This window comes from Geotrypetes seraphini, chromosome 12 (assembly GCF_902459505.1).
Source record: "Geotrypetes seraphini chromosome 12, aGeoSer1.1, whole genome shotgun sequence".
Classification (NCBI taxonomy): Eukaryota; Metazoa; Chordata; class Amphibia; order Gymnophiona; family Dermophiidae; genus Geotrypetes; species Geotrypetes seraphini.
This window is the reverse complement of record NC_047095.1, coordinates 90,271,866-90,293,193: the sequence shown is the minus strand read 5'-3', so window position 1 is coordinate 90,293,193 and position 21,328 is coordinate 90,271,866. Positions and strand designations below refer to the sequence as shown.

General features: G+C 47.2%; 1 protein-coding gene across 1 annotated transcript in view; it reads right to left on the bottom strand.

The window, feature by feature from the left end:
- Positions 1 to 16,329: 16,329 nt before the first annotated feature.
- MRPS14 (mitochondrial ribosomal protein S14) overlaps positions 16,330 to 21,328 on the bottom strand; it is a 29,131-nt gene continuing 24,132 nt past the window's right edge. The window contains exon 5 of the mRNA XM_033916323.1: positions 16,330 to 16,869. Within this exon, the coding sequence (XP_033772214.1) occupies positions 16,687 to 16,869 (183 nt within the window). The 3' untranslated portion in view covers positions 16,330 to 16,686. The remainder of the gene's footprint in view (positions 16,870 to 21,328) is intronic.

The following is a 21,328-nucleotide window of genomic DNA, read 5'->3' as shown; positions in this document are numbered from 1 at the left end:
CACCTGCGCACCCCTCAATGGACCCTAGCTACTCAATGGTCTCAAGTGACGGATCCTTGTTCGCGACACATCTGTGACATCATCTCTTCGAAAGTCTCTGCAATGGTGATTGACATCTTCCAATCTCTCGAGAGGCCTTTTGTTCCATCTGCCTCCACATCATCTAGTCATCACCACAGACGCCTCCCCATATGCTTGGGGAGCTCACTTGAACAAATTCCAAACTCAAGGTCTTTGGACTGCTCAGGAAAAGAGGCATCGCATCAATTTCCTGGAACTCAGAGCGATGTTTTATGCCCTCAAGGCGTTTCAGCATCTCCTCTTTCCTCAGGTTCTACTTCTTTGCACAGACAATCAAGTAGCAATATACTACATCAACAAACAGGGTGGGACGGGCTCTCGCCTGTTGTGTCAAGAGGCCCAAAGGATTTGCTCTTGGGCAATAGCTCACCGTTTATTCCTGAAAGCTGTCTACATTCAGGGAGAACAGAAGTTAGCATACAATCTCAGCAGAATTCTCCAACCTCACAAATGGACTCTCGATCCCATGACTCTCCAGTCCATGTTCGCTCAATGGGGCACTTCAGGTGGACCTTTTTGCAGCTCCTCACAATCAACTGCCCCACTTTTGCTCCAGACTCTATTCCCCTCACCGTCTGGCACCAAATGCGTTTCTCTCCTGGATTGGACCAATCTATTCCTTTATGCATTTCCTCCTCTACCTCTCATGTTGCGGACCTTGTTCAAGCTCAAGAGGGAACGAGCCACCATGATTCTCATAGCTCCACGGTGGCCCAGGCAACATTGGTTCTCCCTTCTACTTCAACTCGGTGCAAGGGAACCCATCCTTCTCCCACTGTTTCCTTCTCTGCTTACTCAGCATCAGCAGTCACTACTTCATCCCAACTTACAATCTCTACACCTGACAGCTTGGTATCTCGGGCTAACCTCGGCTCATTCACTTCTTTCTCAGCCTGTCCGCTCTGTTCTTGATGCTTCCAGGAAGCTGGCCACTCTTCAATGTTATCAACAAATGCGGACTCAGTTTTCTTCCTGGTGCCTTCTACATCATCATGATCCAACTTCACTAGCAGTTGAACTTGTTTTGGATTATCTCCTTTCTTTATCTAACTCTGGTCTCAAATCTACTTCTATCAGTCTACCTCAGTGCCATTACTGCTTTTCATGAGCCAGTTCTTGGTAAACCTCTTACTGCTCATCCTTTGGTTTCCAGGTTCATGCGGGGTCTTTTTAATGTGAAACCACCTCTCAAGCCCCCTCCTGTGGTCTGGGATCTTAATGTGGTTCTTTCCGCTTTCATGAAGCCTCCTTTTGAACCATTGGCCACAACTCATTTCAAATTTCTCACTTGGAAAGTGGTCTTCCTTATTGCTCTCACCTCTGCCAGGAGGGTCAGTGAGTTGCATGCACTAGTTGCTGATCCACCTTTCACAGTCTTTCATCATGACAAGGTGGTTCTGTGTACACATCCAAAGTTTCTCCCTAAGGTTGTCTCTGATTTTCATCTTAACTAGAGAATGACACGGGGAAAAAATGTGGCCCCGGCCCACCATGCTCTGCACCGCCCCCGCTGCATCCATATAAGCCTTAGTACTGTAATATTTAGCTTATTCCTTTCTTATAAATCAAAGTTCCTGCTGCTGAACTAGAGAAAGATGTTCAGCTGGCAGGGCTTTTTTTATAAATTTTTATCAACACAACTAATATACTACTTTATCCTAAAGCAAAAAATAAATAAATTTTTTTTTTCTACCTTTGTTTGGTTTTTGCTTTCCACATCTTCTCATTCAATTCCTTCCATCCACTGTGTGTCTTCTCTCTGCGTCTTCCATTTGCTGTTACTATGCCTCTCCCTCCGTTCCCCCATAGTCGGCATCTGTCTTCTTCTCATTCTGTCTTCCACATTTCCCTTCAGGGTCTGTTCCTCTCCACCCTCCTTCAATGTCTGTCCTATTCCTTTCCACCACCACCCTTCCCTCCCTCCTTTACCATTTGTTCCTTTCTACCACCCTTCAGCTCCTCTCGCGTGGCCTATCTACCTTCCTCCCTCTTATTTTCATGGCATGTTACAATGTAATTTGTGCAAGCCAGTGGAGCCTGCGAGCTCAGTCCCTGTCCCATCCCCACAAACCATCTCGCTTCTGTGCTCCTATTTTCACCATTTCTAATATCTCCCCTATGTATCTGCCATTGCCCCCCCCCTGTGTCCATATACCATCCCCATGGCATGTCCCCTTTATGTCTCTGTCCCTATGCCCCATGCACATAATTTCCCCTCTTTCTGTTGCCTTCCTGTGTCCAGATTTCCCCTGTCTTCCTCTTCCATACCAGTGTCTCTCTTCCTTTCAACCCCATCTAGCTTTTTTCCCTTTTTCTTCCTTCCCCCCCCCCTGCTTCTAGCATCTGGCTCACCTGCCTGTCCTTCCCTTTCTTTCCTGCTGTGGATTTTTCTTTCCATCTTCATCCCCTTGGCCCAGAATCCTTTTCCCTTTCACTCCCTCCTTCCAGTTTGAGCCGGGAACACGAGCAATCGCACGGTCCCCGCAGCCACCACCCGCCTGCCCAATCGATCCTAGTGTTTAGCCAGCTCTCTCCCTTCTCCTCACCTTAGTTTGTAGGTTTTCTTTTTCGGTGACCTGCATGCTTTCCCAAAGAGCCGCGCTCGCGCGGCTGCTCAGTGTTCAATCTTCTGCTCTGCTGCAACTTCCTGTTTCCGGTTGCGTCAGAGCAGAAGATCGAAACTGAGCAGCAGCGGGTGCGTGGCTCTTTGATAGCGTGCGGGTCGCCGAAAAAGAAAACCTACAAACTAAGGTGAGGAGAAGGGAGAGAGCTGGCTAATCACTAGGCTCGATTGGACAGGTGGGTGTGGGCTGTGGGGACCGCGCGATCCTTCATGCCTCACTGCGGGGACAAGACCATTCACCGCTCCACGGGGCGGTGAATGGCCTCGTCCCCGCAGCGACTGCTAGTTTTCGTTCCCCGTTGTGGCAGGTTACCCGTGGCTAAACGCGGTGGCTGCGGGTATACCGCCACTGTGTCATTCTCTAATCTTAACCAATCCATTGTCCTGCCTGTATTCTTTCCGAAACATCATTCTCATCCTGGAGAACAGGCTTTGCATACTTTGGACTGTAAGCGTGCTTTAGCTTACTATCTAGAGCACACTAAGCCTCACAGATCATCTCCCCAACTTTTTCTGTCCTTTGACCCTAATAGGTTAGGACATCCTGTTTCTAAACGTACGTTATCCAATTGGCTTGCTGCTTGCATCTCATTCTGTTATGCTCAAACCGGACTACCACTGGAAGGTTCCGTCACGGCCCATAAGGTTAGAGCTATGGCAGCGTCTGTAGCTTTCCTCAGATCAACTCCTATTGAGGAAATCTGCAAGGCTGCAACTTGGTCCTCAGTTCATACTTTTACATCTCATTATTGTCTGGATGCATTTTCCAGACGGGATGGACACTTCGGCCAATCTGTTTTGCAAAATTTATTTTCATAGCAGTCAACCTTTCCTCCATCCCTCTTTTTGTTAGCTTGGAGGTCACCCATCAGTCAAGAATATGCTGCCTGCTTGTCCTGGGATAAGTGTAGTTACTTACCTGTAACGTAGGTTCTCCGTGGACAGCAGGATAGTCAGCCACATATGGGTGTTGTCCCAACACCTCCCAATTTGCGGATAAGCTCTCCAATAGCTCAGAGAGATTTTTTTTTTTCTCTGAGCATGTGCAGGGCCTGGGCCCCACTGGGCATGCCCAAGCCCTACCAATTTCCCCCTAATCCCCAGGATGTTCCTAGCTGTGGCCGGGTCGGCCGTATGGGGAGGCGGGTGGCTTGTGTGGCTGACTATCCTGCTGTCCACGGAGAACCTACGTTACAGGTAAGTAACTACACTTTCTCCTAGGACAAGCAGGATGAGTCAGCCACATATGGATGACTCCCTAGCCGAGGGATGTACTGACTGGACCTGCGCCTTAGCGCTTTGTGCATCCCTCGCCTGGCTGTGGAGGCCGAGCCGGGCAGGGTAATCGGGCAAAGCAGGTAAAGTTGTGGAAACAAGGTTTTAGATAAAGTGCTGTGTTAACTGAGCAATAATACTCACAGAACAATGAACTGGTCAATGACAATCAATGAACAGTGAGAAACCAACTGGTCAACAGTGACCATTTGTACTTGCATGTGAGAATTCATACTTACCTATTCCACATTCAGTCTAGACAGGAGTGCTGGAAGACCTACTTAACTCACAGAACAGCGAAAACTGGTCAATGACAATCAATGAACAGTGAGAAAACCAACTGGTCAACGGTGACAATTCATAACTGGTCAATAGTGACAATTCGTACTTGCATATGAGAATTCATACTTGCCTATTCCACATTCAGTCTAGGAAGGAGTGCTGGAAGACCTACTTAATCAATATCTATAACACCCTACTTGAACAGTGTTTGTCGATATTTATAACCCCCTACTTGATCAGTGTTTGTCAAGGCTGTGCTAGTGGTTGCTGTCCCTCCCGGGAGGGAAGAGCCACTTCCAAGGCTGCTCAGCCGAATGCATTTGGAGCGTGGAATGCTATGTCAAGGCAGTAGTGCTTGGTGAAGGTGTGCATGGAGGACCAAGTGGCTGCATCGCAGATGTCCCCTATTGGTGTGTGGTGCAGAAGTGCCGTTGTGTTGGCTATGGTTCTGCGCTGGTGGGTGTGGCTCCCACCTGCGGTTGATGCTGCGCTTTTCTATAGGTGAAGGGGATGCACTCTTATATCCAGCGCGAGCGCCTGCGTTTGGTGGCCGGAAGTCCTGGTCTGTTTTGGTCGTAGGAAACGAACAATTGAGGCTTGTCTAATCTGCTGCATAGTCAGGGCCCGCACACAGTCCAGGAGGTGTTGCTGAGGTGGCAGTGTGCCTCCCTGTGGGGAGATGTAGAGTGCCGGGAGGCACGCTGAAGCCACCTTCGGCAAGAATCGGGGGTGGATTCTGGGTACCACCCTGTTCTCATGAGGGAGTGTGTCGGTAGACACGATGGTCAGGGTTTTCCCAGCCAGGAATACGGGATCTGCCTCCCCCAAAGGTTTGAAGGGGTCGAGGTGAGATGATGCGGCACCAAGTTGAGGTCCCATCTGGGCGGTGGTGGTCTGGCCGGTGGGTGCAGATTGGACAGTCCCTTCATGAAATTTTGTGATTACTGGATGCCTCGACACTGGTTTGCTGTCTAGGCCAGCGTGGTATGCCGTGATTGCACTTAGGTGGACCTTGATGGAAGTGGGTTTTAGGTCCCCCTGAGATAAGCTCAGTATGTACTGCAGGATGTCCGGTATGGGGCAGTTGTAGGGGTCTCGCTGCGTGTCTGTGCACTGGTAGCGGGACCTTCTCCCTTTCAACCCATAGCGTTTTCTGGTTGAAGGTATTCTGGCTGCCATAAGAGTGTGCTCCACGTCTTGTGGTAGGTTCATCCTCTCATCATCCATGCGGTCAGGGCTAAGGAACGCAGGTCGTGGTGGAGGGTAAGGTTCCCGCATTGTGTAATGAGAACTGCACTGATCGGGAGCGGGGAGAGGTGGGTGAACCGCTATCCCTTGCCGAAACGGGAACCATGGTTGCAGGAGCCCGAACAGGGCAATCATGATCACTGTTGCTCTGTCCTGAAGAATCTTCTGCAGGACTTAGGGTGTTCCAACTCACAGACAGACCGTCGGGGCTGAGACGGCGATGGGTTTGATCTCTTTGCGCAGAAGGTCGAGTATTTTGAGTTCGGTTTGGTTGCAAACAGGTCGATGCTCAGTGTGCCCCAGGTGCTGAAGATCTTCTTCATTGCCGCTGGGTTGAGACACCACTCATCAGGATCCAGCTGGTGGCTGAGTCTTTCTACCAGGTCGTTCTGCTCTCACAGGAGGTAAGTTGCCTGGATGGGGCATTGAATGGAGTTGGAGAACTCCCACATGTGGCAAGCTTCCTTGCATAGTGAGGTCGACCCTGTCCCTCCCTGTTTGTTGATATAGTGCAAGGCCACCTGGTTTTCTGTTTGGGTGAAGACTGCCCTGCCTGTTTGAAGGTTTCGAGGGCATTCCCTAAGGCCCTGAGCTCCAGTAGGTGGGTAGTCAGAGGTTGGGTACACTGGTCCCAGTGATGTCTGTGGTGCCCTTTCAGGGATCACATGAGTAGTCTGGGTGCTGCACAACAAAGACCGGAGTGTGCTGACGATGAGCTGCTGGCAGGGATGCACTGGGCCAGGGATGTCATGGCGTCGATCTGGTAGTCCCATAGGACGGCCTTGGTCTGCGTGGTATTGATGACTGCCCAGATGAACGATATCTCCTGGGTGGGTATCGGGTGGGATTTCATGTAGTTGATGAGGAACCCCAGTTCTTGGAGGAGGGTTATGGTGGTTGACGGGGCTGCATGCTATCGAGATAAGATAGGACGCGCACCCCTTGAAGGCGAGGATGTGCCACTGCCACGCACTTTGTGAACGCTCTTGGAGCCGTTGAGAGTCCAAGGGGCAGGACCTTGTACTGGAGGCGTCTGTCTCGGCTTTAGAAGCGACGATGCCTCCTGTGGGCTGGGTGCATGGGATACTAGCCAATACTCGGGCTGTAACAGGGCCAAGACTGTACCCAGAGAGTGCGTCTGGACCTTGTGTATGCATCTATTGAGCTTACAGAGATCCAGGAACGAGCGTTGTCCTTGTCCATGGTGACACGGGGGTTCCTGGAGTAGAAACCCCTTGGTGATCTCCTCTGTTCGTCACCGCCTCTATTGATTCTGCCGAAGCAGGTCCTCTCCTTGCTGCAGGAAAGTTGGGTCGTCAGATGGAGGGTACCCCGCCCACTCGGGGGGGGGGGGGCGGGAGTGGAGACGAATCCCTGCTTGATGATGCTGAGGACCCACTGGTCGATGGTGATCCTGGGCCAAGCCTTCGCAGACAATCTGATCCTGCTGGGCCGGAGGATGATCAAGGTTCTGTTTTTGTCTTGGGGAGAGGGCTGCCCTTGGATGCCCCTGCCCCTCGGGCGGTGCTTGTTTGCGTAGCAGTTATGTTACTGTTGTGAGCGCTGGGGAACAGACTGCTGCCAGTGTGGACTGGCTCAGTTGTGAGCTGGAGTCTTTATTTTATTTATTTATTTCCTCTCACTGGCCTCCTGATAAAGCCGCATCTGGAACTGGAGCGCAGCAATTTGTGCGCTCAGCATTGCGCCCTCGAAGGTCTTTTTCCCCGTGGAAACCAGGGTTTTTCAGGTCCTTCCCTGACGGGGGTTGGAGGGGGGGGTCGTGCTGCCCTGTTTCTCTTAAGCTACCGCAATGTCCATGTATGGCTGCTGCGGGTTGTCGAATCCCTGGCCTGGAAAGATCTGGTACTTCAATCCCAGTCTCCTTGATGTTGGTTGCCCTGAGGAGGGAGTCGTTCTTGTGGACTGGAATCGCCACTGCCTGTGTGAAGTACTGGTAGTTCAGGCCTTGTAGTACTCTGTCTTGGGTACTTGTTGTCCACCCATGTGGATCTTGAGAAAGGCTGTGAGTTTCTGGAGGGACTTAGGGTGAGTCCTCGTTTGTGGGTTATTTTTTTTTTTTAAGTAAATATTTATTTTTGTGGGTGGTGACTCGGGGCGTGGCTGGAGGCTGGTGTGTAGCTTGTTCCTCTGTTGCTTGGGTGCATGGCATGCCGCTGAACCGTGCCATGTTGTTGTGCGTGGCTCCCTCTAAAGGGGGACATAGTGGGGAGTGTAGCCCGCTGAGAGAGGAGTGGGTCAGCAGGAGGATTAACTGGCTGCTGGTCCCTGGTGGTTCGCAGGTTCATGTGCTACTCCACTTGACTGGTTGGGTGGCTCCATGTACCCCACCGCCCTTCTTGAGAGGGGGGGGGGGGGGGGGAGAGCCTGCAGAGAAGGGGCAGGATGCACCCCCTTCATCTGTGTCAGTGCTCCTGGCTGCGTTTCCCACTGTGCCTGGAGGCAGAGAAAGAGGAGTGATAATGCCTCTTGAGTGGGCTGCTGCTGCTGTACTGCCTATTGTATATTAAACTGTACAGCGCTGCATATGCCTTTCAGTGCTATAGAAATCATGAATAGTACAGAGTCCCTCATGCTAGCTGGAAAAGCACTCTGCCTAGGTTTTATGAAGAGCAAACAGCTTTTTAGACTGAGGAGTTTCAAACCCCCACCTTTGGAGAGGCATGGTCTGACATGCTGCATCTCTGAAGATATCAGCACCCTGCTGAGAAAGGCAGACTCCTTGTTCCCAACATGAGAGGGGGAGGGGGCGGGGTGGGAAAGGTGTGAATTGTAGACTCTGCAGGACCCTAAGAGGGAAAGAAACATCGAGTTGGGTTTTTTTTGTTTTTTTTTTCAGCATGTCCTTTATAAGCTGAACTCTGGGGCAGCATGTCTCCTACTGGGGGGAGAGGTCTGCAGGTCCCCTCCAAGGGAAAGAAGCATGGGAGATTCTTTCTCCTTAAATTCAGATTGGGAGTAGGGTGGGGCAGAGCCCTCGGGGCTGCAACAGATTATCAGAGGTTTTCCCAAAAACAAGCAGATAGGACTTACCTTTGAACCCCAATCGGCTCCCTGCAGAGGCTGGCTGTAAGAGGCAGCATGCTGTCTGGAGGGTGAAAGCCCCGATCTGTTGCTTGCAGAGGCTGTGGATTTACGCAGCAGCATGCAAGACTCCTATCGGCTGCCCTGCAGAGGATGGCTTTAGGTGGCAACATGCAGGGATTCCTGGAGAGATCTCTCGGTCTGGCGAGACTCCTATCGGCTGCCCTGCAGAGGCTGGTTCTAAGCGGCAACATGTAGGGACTCCGGGAGATATTTCTCTACTGGGCCAAGTGCAGGCGGGGGGATTAGCTGAGCCAGGGCATCCTGGAGGCTCCTTGCCACTGTAGCTTGTGGATCCCCCGCTGCTGCATTCTGATGAGGATGGCTGCTGGAGGAAGATTCTCGGGCCTCACTTCTCTTCATGCCTGGCTGTAAGCAGCAACATGCAGGAACTCCTGGAGAGATCTCTCGGTCTGGTGAGACTCCTATTGGCTTCCTGCAGGGGCTGGCGGCTAGCAACAGCATGCAGGACCTCTGGGAGAGATTTCTCGACCGGGCAAGTTGCAGGGGGGGGGGGGGGGGGGGGGGGGGGGGGTTGACTGAGCCAGGATGTCCTGGAGGCTCCTCACCGGATTCGTCTGTGGATCCCCCGCTGCTACGCTCCGATGAGGATGGCTGCTGGAGGAAGATTCTCGGGCCTCACTTCTCTTCATGAAGTCTCTCAGTGCCCTCTTCCTTAGCTTGCGTGCACGTGGTGACATGTGCTTACAATGCAAGCCACACGGAAACCTCGAGCGCCGGATCCAATCAGTGGGCGCACAATTCATGAGGATCCAGTGTGTTCATCCTCCTCCTGCATCCCAGTTGTTTCTTTAGATGATTCAGGCATCTTCAAGTTGATGAGTAGAAAAGTTGTAATGGAGAGCTGTAGGAAAATCTGACCGATGGGAACGGGCGGAAACTAAAGACTGGGGATTAGGGGGAAGCAGGGGGAAATGGGTAGGGCTCGGGCATGCCCAGTGGGGCCTAGGCCCTGCACGTGCTCAGAGAAAAAAAAAAAAAAATCTCTTGAGCTATTAGAGAGCTTATCCACAAATTGGGAGGTGTTGGGACAACATCCATATGTGGCTGACTCATCCTGCTTGTCCTAGGAGAAGCACAGTTACGTAACAGGTGTTATCCAGGGACAGCAGGCAGATATTCTTGCGTCCCACCCTCCTCCCCAGGTTGGCTTCTTAGCTGGCTTATCCTAACTGGGGTCCGCGCGCAGACGTCGAGCGGGAAGGCATTTGCGGTGCGGCCTAACTAGAACTTTCCAAGTTCTTAGAGTGCAATCACTCTAAAATTGTCTGTACCGGGGCTCCATTGGTGCTGTCACCCATCAGTCAAGAATATCTGCCTGCTGTCCCTGGATAACACCTGTTATGGTAAGTAACAGTGCTTTACTGTGGGCCAGTGAGGTAAATGTTCTGATGCTCATTTAGTTCCTGTGAGTGTTGGAGCGTTAACCTTGCTGGCCTCTCATAAAAGCTCTACTTCATCAGTGGAGGGTAAGGACTGCTGGCATGCTGATTATTATAAACAAAAGTTGGCAATTGCATCCAGGCATAGAGAATTCAGGTATAAAGATTCACATTGTACAAATGATTAAAGTTCACAGAATTAAAAGGCAGTGGCAGCAATGGAGGGAATGCCTGCCTAGAATTGCTAAAATGTAATGAATTCCAGTAGCCTCTTATGGAATTGTAAGAGGGTATTTTTGCTAGCAAATGGTATGTTCTATTGAGCTAAAAGCAAAGTGGAAGAAAGATCTGACTAAAAAAATGGGAAAAAGCATAAAGAATGGCAAGTCAAATATAATGCACTAATAAGGAAGGCAATGAGACCTTGAAAAGATTGTGTTGGAGGCAAAATACATTAACTTTTTAGGTATATTAGAATAAGAAGTTGGGGAAAAGAATTAGTTGGACTGCTAGATGGCAGAGGGTTAAGGGTGCTTAGAAGACAAAAGCCATAAAGAAGAGATCAAATGAATTCTTTGCATGGTATTCAAGTTGGAGAAACAAGTCTGACACTAGAAGTTGTAATGGGGCAAACTGAAGCATAGCAAATAATAATTTTATTCTTATATACTGCCAAAGCCATGGTAGTTTGAGGTGGTTTACAATAAGAGCTGGACAATCAGCGAAGTAGTCACAATGTTAATCATCTGATTTATGTATACAGAATAGGAGAGCTAATGAACTATAAATCATTAGGTAACAAATCAGTTAAACAGTTTTGTTTTTACTAATTTTCTAAAACTAAAATAGGATGAGGAGTGCATAATGTTACCCAGCCAATCGTTCTGTTTACCTGCTTGGAAGGCTAGAGTTCTGTCCAGGAATCTTATAATGGCAGGCTGTTATTGTTGGATGGGTAAACATGTGGATTCTACGTGTGGGCCTAATAGCACAGTCCAAATTAAAGTGTATGGTTTAACATGGGAAGATTAAGTTCTTATTGCTCTTTCAGGTAGAAGGGTACAGGAGTCTTGGCCAGTGGGTTATACACCCCTACCCATGAGTTTGTAGAAGGTATTACATTTTCTGCTGCTCCTCAGTTAATACCAAAGCACTATAAGAGAAACAAAAAAGGGATGTAGGGATTCTCCCCAACACAGCCAATTCTGTTATTCTCTTTAGTGTTAAGAATCAATCAATTTCAATATAAGCCAATATACAAACATTGTACAAAATATATGCTGTTTGCACTTTTTTCCTCACAACACCAAGCTCTGAGGCACTTATCCCTATATAATTGAGAAGTTACAATGCTTTTCAAATACTTTTGACAGGCAGAAATCTAGAAAACAGGCTAAATGGAAATCTGAGAGGGTGGGCCTGCAACACTCATGCCTTTGTATACCAAGAAAATTGATTTTTAAGAACCTAAGCTTACCTTCTAGTAGAAGGGTCCCAGTGGGACTACCATAGCAGTTCCTAGAGTCTACAGCAGGATAGTTGAGCCTGCTGCCAGCACTGTGGATCCAAAAGTGGTGTCCATACATGCCACGTCCACTCGGGAAGGTGAACTGTCTACTCAAGTCACTTCATTTCTTTGGGTGTTATTGCCCAGATCTCTGTCTATGAAGCTGCCACACTTCTGGTGGAGTGAGCTTGCAAAGATATCTGTGGCTGTTTCCTCTGCATACAATGGCTGCAATAATTGCTATGAAAATGCATCTGGAGCGAGAGGCCCTTTCCCCTCTTGCCAGTGTTAAAGATGAAAATTCATTTCGCACGTCTAGGTAATAAACTCAACATCCAGCAACTCACATCTTATCTTTTAACACAGCCTGGAAAGCAGAAAGTTGCATTTCCTAATTAACAAGGAAGACAACACAAAAATGAGGGAACTGGAGCATGACCCCTGCCTTTATAAGCTTAAGGCAGGGGTGTCCAATGTCGGTCCTCGAGGGCCGCAATCCAGTCGGGTTTTCAGGATTTCCCCAATGAATATGCATGAGATCTATTAGCATACAATATCTATTAGCATACAATGAAAGCAGTGCATGCAAATAGACCTCATGTATATTCATTGGGGAAATCCTGAAAATCCGACTGGACTGCGGCCCTCGAGGACCGACATTGGACACCCCTGGCTTAAGGAATGGCATTCTACACAAGCACACCTGTAATTCTGAGACTGTGCCAAGGTAATAGCCAGTAGGAAAACCATTTTTACAGTCCTATCCATCAGACAAGCCACCTGTAAAGACTTGAGCCATGTTAAGGTTCTAAGCTGGAAAAGGTTGCTGCACAGGGAGAGGGAGATAAAGTTGCAGTGCCCTCTTCAAGAATCTGGTGACATCTTAATGAAAAACTGCTAAACCTCTATCCACTCAATCCCTAAAGCAGGATAACGCTGCTACCTACACCTTAATAGAACCAACTGCCAGATTCTTCTCAACTAGCTTGTAGGAATGCTGGGACTACAGATGATGGAGCCCTCAATGGTTCCACCTGCTCCTACATATACCAGCCCTGGAACATTTTTCAGGCCTTTGCATAGGCTTCCTCCTTCATTGGCTTCTTAGAATGTAAGAGTCTAACTATGCCCACCTTTGCGCAGTCTTTTTGCTTTAAAGCCTTATGTTTGAGCCATGCCATAAGTTCAAAGTGTTCCAGATTAGAGAATGACATGGGGAAAAAAATTTGTCCTCTGTCACTGCCCTATCCCCACAAGCTTCAAATAGTTTTATACTGAACTTATTTTATTAAAGTATATAAAAAAACAATATTTTGTACAATTATTTTATAAATCACAAATAATTCATAGCAAGGATCAACAACCCTCTGTCTTCCCCCCCTCACAAATGTCCCCTCCACTATAGAGAAAACTGAAATCAAATCACTACAGAATGCTACATCAAAAAATCAAGCTAACAGAATACTTCAGTTACACATAGGAATAGTGTTAGGGCAGTGCAATTAGGTAGTCCCTGGTCAGAGCCCTAAGCCAGCTTGAAGCTTTACCTATGTCCCTCTCTAATTAACACAGCTACAGCAGTAGTAAAACCTACATAAAGCCCTAATCTTAAGGTCTAAGGGGTGTTGTTAAATGTAAGGGATTCAGCCAGACAGGCAGTCCCAGTGAAGGTCTCGGGGACCAATTCCTTATCAAGATTAGGAGAGCTTAGTGCAAAGGCAAAATGCTGGAAGCAAGATTCATGATTATCAGGTCTTTATCTGCCATCATTTACTATGTTAATTGGCAATGAATATAATGAACTGTCTGCACATCACCAGTGCATAAAGTCTGGCAAGAAGCCACCTTGTTTGATGGACTCATGGGAGCTGTAGTAAAAGTTGCTGAATTGAGAGGAAAAGTAATCCTGTATCTGCATTAAAGACTGTAACAACTTGCATTTTCATTTGTGACAAGAAGCTTATGTTTGCATGATGGAAGCACTGGACTGAACTAAGTTGCATTTGTTCCAACACCCCAGAGTTTGGGGAAATAAGTCTTTAATTTTTGCACATTTTTGTTTTCTTTCGAGTTTGCAATCCCCTTGGCCACTCCAGTAATACTGCTTGGATGGTGCAGTGCTGAGGATTAGGGCCCAGCTCCCAGTTGTCCTTACTCCCTGCCACAATACCCATGTCTGAGACAGGAACCAGGCTAAATGAAATCCAACAGGGTGGGCCTGCAAGACTCATATGTCTCTCTACTAAAAAGATTATTGAGGTAAAAATCTGCTCTTCTAGTGCAAAAAGCATACAAGTCTTGAATCAGTTGGATGTACCTAAGCAGTCCCCTGAGTATAGGATGGGGCTGCTAGCATCAAGGACCCAAAGGCAGCATCCACTCTAAAATTTCATGAATGTATGAAGAGATTACCAAGTGGCTGTCCTACAAATCTCAGGCAGCACTGCCTAGGACTGAGCCCATGAAGATACCATTCTTAAAAGTAATTGGTGGTTTCTTACCACACCCAATATACACGGAAGAAATGGCTATACAAATCCATCTTGAAACGGAAGCCTTAGAAGCTGGCCTTCCCAGGTGGCTAGGACTTGTCAGAACAAAGAGATGATCTGAAAGATGAAAATCATTTGTCACCTTGAGATACAGATGGAAGATTCTCCTCACATCCAACAATACCAAAGCTTTGATGTTCTTCTTCAAACCTGATGTATCGAACATGTAGAAGTTCCTGATTTTCATTGAAGGCCAAAATCACCTTGAGTAGAAAATAAGGCACAATGTACAGAGAAATTCCAGCCTTCAGCCTTCATAAATCAGAGAAAAGGTTCTCTGCACAACAAAACCTGCAGCTCTAGACTTGTCTCATTGAAGCGATAGCTACTAGGAAAACCACCTTTATGGTAAGATCCATCAATGATGCTTCTTGTAGAGGCTCATATGGGGCCTTACTGAGAGCATGAAAAATAATTTTAAGATTTCACATTGGAAATAGATGTCACCCAGGGGAATACAGCCACAATACCCCCTTTAAATACCTAGCTATATCAGGATGAAAGGTCAAAGAAACTTTCTTCACTCGAGCTCTAAGGCCCTAAAGCACGAGAGGCCTGCCACCTGCACCTTGAGGAAACCTATTACTAAGCTGTTTTCAAGACTGTCTTTCAAAAAGCCAGGACCACTGGCTGTCAGTTTCTGTTTCTATAATGAATGTTACTGCTTGGCAGACTTGAAGCTCCATGTTACTAAACATGATCATGTTATGATCACTGGCTCCCAGCCAACTCGACACCATTACCTCTCACATTATGCTCTACATTCCACTAAGGACTAGATCTAAAATAGCTCCCCTTCTTGTCAATTCCTAGATCAGCTGCTCCAAGAAGCAGTCATTTATTACATCTAGGAATTTTATCTTCCTAGTGTTCCCTGATGAAACATTTATCCAGTTAGTATTGAAGTAATTTAAATCACCCATTATTATAGTGTTACCTAATTTGCCAGCTTTCCTAATTTCTATAAACATTTCTTCACCTGTCTGTTCGTTCTGTTCTGGTAAACGGTAGTACAATCCTACCAATATACTCCTTCCCTTCACACATGGAATTTGTATCCATAAAGTTTCCATGCTGCTATCTGTTTCATGTAGAATGTTTGACTTAAATTCCTTTTTTAACATATAGAGCAACCCCTCTCCAATTTGGAATTCCAGATGCCTGAGTAGATAAGTGTTTTCTGTTTGTATGGTGGGTCGAGGAGAGCTACGACTACCCAAGAGTGAGAAGAAAATACAATTCCAGAGAAAGTGTTGCTCTTCTCCACATAGCAGCTTTCCTTTCTAAGGGCTCTCCAAACCTAATATGTCCTCACTATGTAAGATATTAGCATTTACAAAACTGAAAAACATTAACTTATTCAAGAAATCTATTTAAGCTCTTCAGCTTAGAAAAGAGATGGCTGAGGGGAGATATGACTGAATCGTACAAAATTCTGAGTTGAGTAGAACGAATGGAGTGAATCGATTTTTCACTGTCAAAAATTACAAAGACTAGGGACACTTGATGAAGTTACAGGGAAATACTTTAAAAATCATTAGGAGGAAATATTTTTTCACTCGGAATAGTTAAGCTTTGGAATGCATTGCCAGAGGTTGTGGTAAGAGTGGATAGCGTAGCTGGTTTTAAGAAAGATTTGGACAATTTCCTGGAGGAAAAGTCCATAGTCCGTTATTGAGAGAGACATGGGGGATGCCACTGCTTACTCTGGATTGGCAGCATGGAATGTTGCTACTTTTTGGGTTTTGGCCTGGTACTAGGGGCCTAGATCGGCCACCGTGAGAATGGGCTACTGGGCTTGATGGATTGTTGGTCTGACCCTGTAAGGCTATTCTTATGTTCTTATTGCTTGATACTCCTTAGCATTTCCATTTCTTTTTAATCCATAGGAAAAACACTTCATTTTATTAGGGTTTAAATATGCAACCCCCCAAAAAAAGTTTAGCTTCCTTTTTCTTAATAAAATCTATGAAAAAAAATATCATATATGGCCTTGGAGCGATAAATTTAGGGCTGGCAAATTAAATGCTCCAATGCTCTTTCAATTCCTATGCGCATCAGAGCCTGTGGTAAAAAGCTCTACCGTGGTTTGATAAAAGCCAGCATTAGTCTCTTCTATCCACTGACTGATAAGTGTGAGTAACTGGGGATGCAGACTACTGTATACACTTATGTGGCTTCAATTTGATAAATACATTGTTTTTTTTTTTTAGTAATTATAGCTAGTGTATAAAAATAAGTAGATCTTGACTCAAGTAGTTAAGAAAAATCAAAAGAATTGATTTTATTCTTTAATAAGCCAAAATAAAGCTGATGTTTGACATACGTAGCCTTTATTTTATTACTGTAAAAAGCAATGGCCTGATGAGACTGGTTGAATTTGTGCACTTTAGATTTCCATATTTAACAGTGTTTTTCTGGGTTCTGTTTATACTATTTTTTTTCTCATTGGATCACTACATTTCAGATATGATAGTGAAGATGGAAACTAAATTTCACATATATCAGAGGCCTCAAGGGTGAAAATGGCCAAATCTTTTATACATTAACAAATGATAGATTCTGGCCTGTAACTTGAAAAGTCACATCCAAACAAAATCTGCTTGCTGAATGCTACCATATCGCTCTCTGTATCCCAGACATCTGGTTATGATCCGTAAGGTGACGGAACACAATACGGCTAAGCCTCCAGCGTTTTCTCACACCTCGTGGTCGGGATGTGAGGACACATCTATTTCGGATCCTCACGGGACAACTGTCTCTTGGCATGGCTGCAATCTCTTTATCAGCCACGTCCTGCGACAACAAGAGGGATATGTCAACACACTTTAAGACTTAAGAGACCATTTCACTTTGTTATGGAGTGGGAAATGAGCATGGAGTGAATACTACAGTTACTATTTTATCACATCACTGGTGCGGACAGTGTTGAAATGCTTACCACCTTCTAAATAGTTGATAAGTATACTTAGGCCCAGATTCACTAAAGATAGCGACTCAATCACTGTTGGCTGAGTCTCTGGCCGATTTTCAAACAGCTATTGATTCACTATCAAGTTTGCATGCAAACTCACCGATGCAATTGCTTAGTGAGCGATTGAGTCGGTGCAGAGCCCTAATAATAGTGAGAGGAGAAGCAGTCTCCTATCACTGCTGTTGGCTTCTGCCAGGTTTTTTTTTTCCATTTTATTTTATTTTTTATTTTTAATGGCACACACAAAATATCTGCCCAATTAAAAAAAAAGAAAAAAGACCCCCTTCCCCCCCACAAAGCACCTCTCTCCAAACCAAAAAGAAGGCAGGAGGGATTCCCACTCCCTCCTACCATCGCCACCCCTCCCCCTGAACTAATATGGCAGAAGGGATGTCCACTCCCCTCCCATACCTTTAAGATGGGAGAAGGGGGGTGCCCCATCAAACCCTCCTGCTTCTCCGGCCTGCTGCAATGTGGGCCTTAGGCCCCTCCCCAGTGCATCATGTGATGCATGAGGAGGAGCCTAATGCCCTGACTGGCTCAGGCGCCTCGGGCTCCTCCCTTAGGAGGGGACTGAGGCACTTGAGCCAATCAGGGACTTCCTTAGACAGATATTTTGCATGTGGAATACATGCAAGTATCTGTGCCATGGAAAAAAAACGAAAAAAAAACCCAGGCAGTTAGTTTTTAGGATTGTAAAACCCGATGCAAAATAGCCAAGCAAATGTTAGTGATTTAATCGCTTGACTACTGTATTACTACTGCTTGGCTATTTTGCATACGATCTTGCAAATTTGCATGGCCGGATTGGAAATGGGCCATATTGTGAATTGGGTCGGTTAGCAGCGATCATCGTTAACTTTAGTGAATTGGGGCCTTAGTGTAAAACATTTTTCTGTGTAGTAATTGCACGAGAAGATATTGGGAATATCCCCAAACAGTGTATGTGCTGTGCACTTACCACCACGTAGGTGCAAAACTAGTGCACACTAGTAAAAGGGTCCTTTTTGTTATTTAATTTCTTACATACCACCTGCAAGCCTGAAAGCTATTGAAGCAGTGTACATAGGCCTAGATTCACTAAACCTCCAAACTGTGTACGATCCATTTCCATTTGCATGCCGGCCGACGAATTCATTAAAGGCCTGCATGCAAATGGGGATGATTGTTAACACATCCCCTACCTACAGCCAGAGCAATCCCCGCTCATGCGCATACCCTGACAGTAGTGACAGGAGAAGCAGCCTCCTGTCACTGCTGTCAGGACTCAGCCCCGATCTCTCCTGCCTGCCCTGCTCTGCCTTGACTTCTCTTGCCTGCTCCTGGACTCTCCTGCTCTCTGCTGCTGTTCATTGCAGAGCAAGCCCGTGGTTTTAAAGTAGGCCTGCACTGCGGGGAACAAAGCAGAGAGTAGGAGAGTCCATCGAGCAGGGAAGAGAGATCTGGCATCAGCCCTGCCCGACACCCTCCCCAGGCCCTGATCTTTCCCTCGCCCCCTCCCGGACCTCCCACACACAAATGTGTCTCCCCCTGAGAAAAAAAGCAGGAGGGATGCCAATTCCCTCTTGCCAACAGCGTTAAAAAAAAACAAAACCAGCATGGCACTCCCCCTCCCCCGGCATGTCCCACCCCTGGCACCAAAAGGTTGGGAGCAGAAAGGGGTGCTCAGTCCTTGCTGCTCCTTGCGATAAGGCTCCACCCCAGCACCTCATCTGATGCACGGGGAGAAGCCTGAGGTGCCTCAGCCAATCAGTGCCTTAGGCCTCTCCCTGTGCATCATATGATGTGCCGGGGGTGGGGCCAGCAGGAGCAGGAGGACTTTCCTCCTGCTCTCAAAGATAATTGACGTGGCGTAGGAACAGGAGGGTCCGGGCACCCCTCCTGCTCCCGAAGATGGTGGAGCCTTATCGCAAGGATCAGGAGGGACCGGGCATTCCTGCTCCTAACTTTTTTTAAAAGGTACCGGGGTGGGTGGGCCGGGCCCGACTGCCTGGGCCGACCTGGGGTGGGAGGCCTAGGAGCAGGAGGGACTGAGCACCCCTCCTACTCCCAACTTTTTGGTGCCGGGGGTGGGCCGTGCCGATCAGGGGGGGGGGGGGGCGCGTTTGTTTGTGGGGGGCACATTTTTTTGACAGGCCTGCCTGTCTTACTAAAATATTTTTTTGGGGCAGATATTTTGCATATGTAACATGCAAAATATCTGTGCCATGGAAAAAAATGAATAAAAAAAAGACAGTCAGGCCTGTCAAAAACCCTGCAGACCTGTGGTAACTCAGTTACCGACAGGTCTGCAGTAGTCGAGTTTGTCAGTAGTAAACCCGACTCAAAATAGCCAAGCAATTGTTAGTGAATCAATCGCTTAGCTATTTTGCATGGGAGGATTGGGATCAAATCGCTATAGGCCTTAGTGAATAGTGTAGGAGGGAAATTTGGTCGCAAAGGGCTCGCAAACTGATCGGTACACGATCGGTTTGCTCAGTGAATCCTGGCCATACATAGGACCTATTACTTGGCTCTTGCTATCGGAAGCTAAACAGGGTCAGGCCTGGCTAGTACCTGATTGGGCGACCACTGAGGAATGGTGCTGTAGGCTGCAGTACCCTATGTTGGGCAGCAGCAACACAGTGGAGCCACACTACGCAAAAGGACATGGCAAACCACTCCTGTACTCTGCCTTGAAACATCACAGGGATGATTCCTCACTGTTCATGCAGCCATGGGTCGGTGGTCGATTTGAAGGCATACATACATAGAGACACTGTATAAAATATGAAAATTCACCATTTTTTTCCTTTAAAGAGATTTTCAGTAAATACACAACAATGAAATAATCTACCATTTTGGAACTAGATGTTCTGCAGACTAGGGAACATATTTGCAACCAGATCAAAGGCAGTTGCTGATAGTGGGTTTAGTTATGGGTTCTGTTGCAAATTAAGGGTTCCTTTCATCAAACCACGGAAGAGCTTTTTACCACAGATCAGCAAGATAAATGATATGGCACTCATTTAATTCCTATAAGCATTGGAGCATTTACCTTGCTGGCTCACAGTAAAAAGTTCTACCACAGTTTGATAAAAGCCAGTGTAAATTGACAAGTGAAGATGTTACCCAGTGAACAAGAAAAACAGCTATTTTGCTACTACTGTAAAATTTCCCCAACTAGGGTAAATGGTAGCTCTTGCCATTCACATAAAGGTTACCTCTGAAAAGCTGGCCACCAGAACTGTAAGCCACACAGTGAGACATGAAAGATTAGGCTGGATAATCTTTCAGTTAAATCTACTAGGGATTCTGTATGCATGGTGATGTATCCCTTCCCATGAGCTGGTTTGCAGAGAGGAAATACAACTTTGAGCACCTCCTGCAGTCTTCGTTGGTGGCTCCAGACATCCCATGTTGTTCAAGGGACGAGTCTGGATCAACAACAGTGGACGGCGCTTCTCACGGATGCCAGTCTCCTCGGTTGGGGAGCTCAGTGTCTAGGTCACTCAGCTCAGGGCACCTGATCCACGGAGGAGGCGTGTTGTCGATCAATGTTCTGGATTCCAGAGCCATCCGTCTGGCGCTGTTAGCCTTCCGCTCCTTCTTGACGGACAAGTCAGTCAGGGTTCTGTTGAACAATGCCACAACAATGACCTATGTCAATCAACAGGGGGGCACCAAGAGCACTCAGGTGGTCTGGGCAGAATCTCACCTTCAGGACATCTCGGCCTCCCACATAGCCAGAGTGAAGAATGTTCAAGTCAACTTTCTCAGTCATTACATGCTAGATCCTGGAGAGTGGTGTCTAAGCCATGTGGCCTTTCAGTTGATAGTGCAGTCTTTGGGTCAGTCCCTAATGGACCTGATGGCCATGAGTGTCAACACCAAAACACCCCGCTTCTTAAGTCATCGCAGAGATGGTCAGGCCAAGGGCAGGATGCTCTGGTTCAACCATGGCCAATAGAGCGGCTGTTGTATGTGTTCCCTCCGTGGCCATTAGTGGGCAGAGTTCTTCTCCACATTGTTCATCACCCGGACCTGGTGATTCTGGTGGCTCCAGATTGACCCCGATGTTCATGGTATGCGGATCTGGTGTGGCATCTGGTGTCGAACCCTCTTCCTCCATCTCTTTTGCCCGATCTTCTGACTCAGAGCCCCATTTCCATTTTCGATCTGAGTCCCTTTTGTCTTATGGCTTGGATCTTGAAAGGGAACACCTAGGTAAGAAGGGGTATTCGGATAAGGTGATCTCCACCCTCTTCGGGTCCTGGAGACTTTCCACATCTCGGGCTTTTT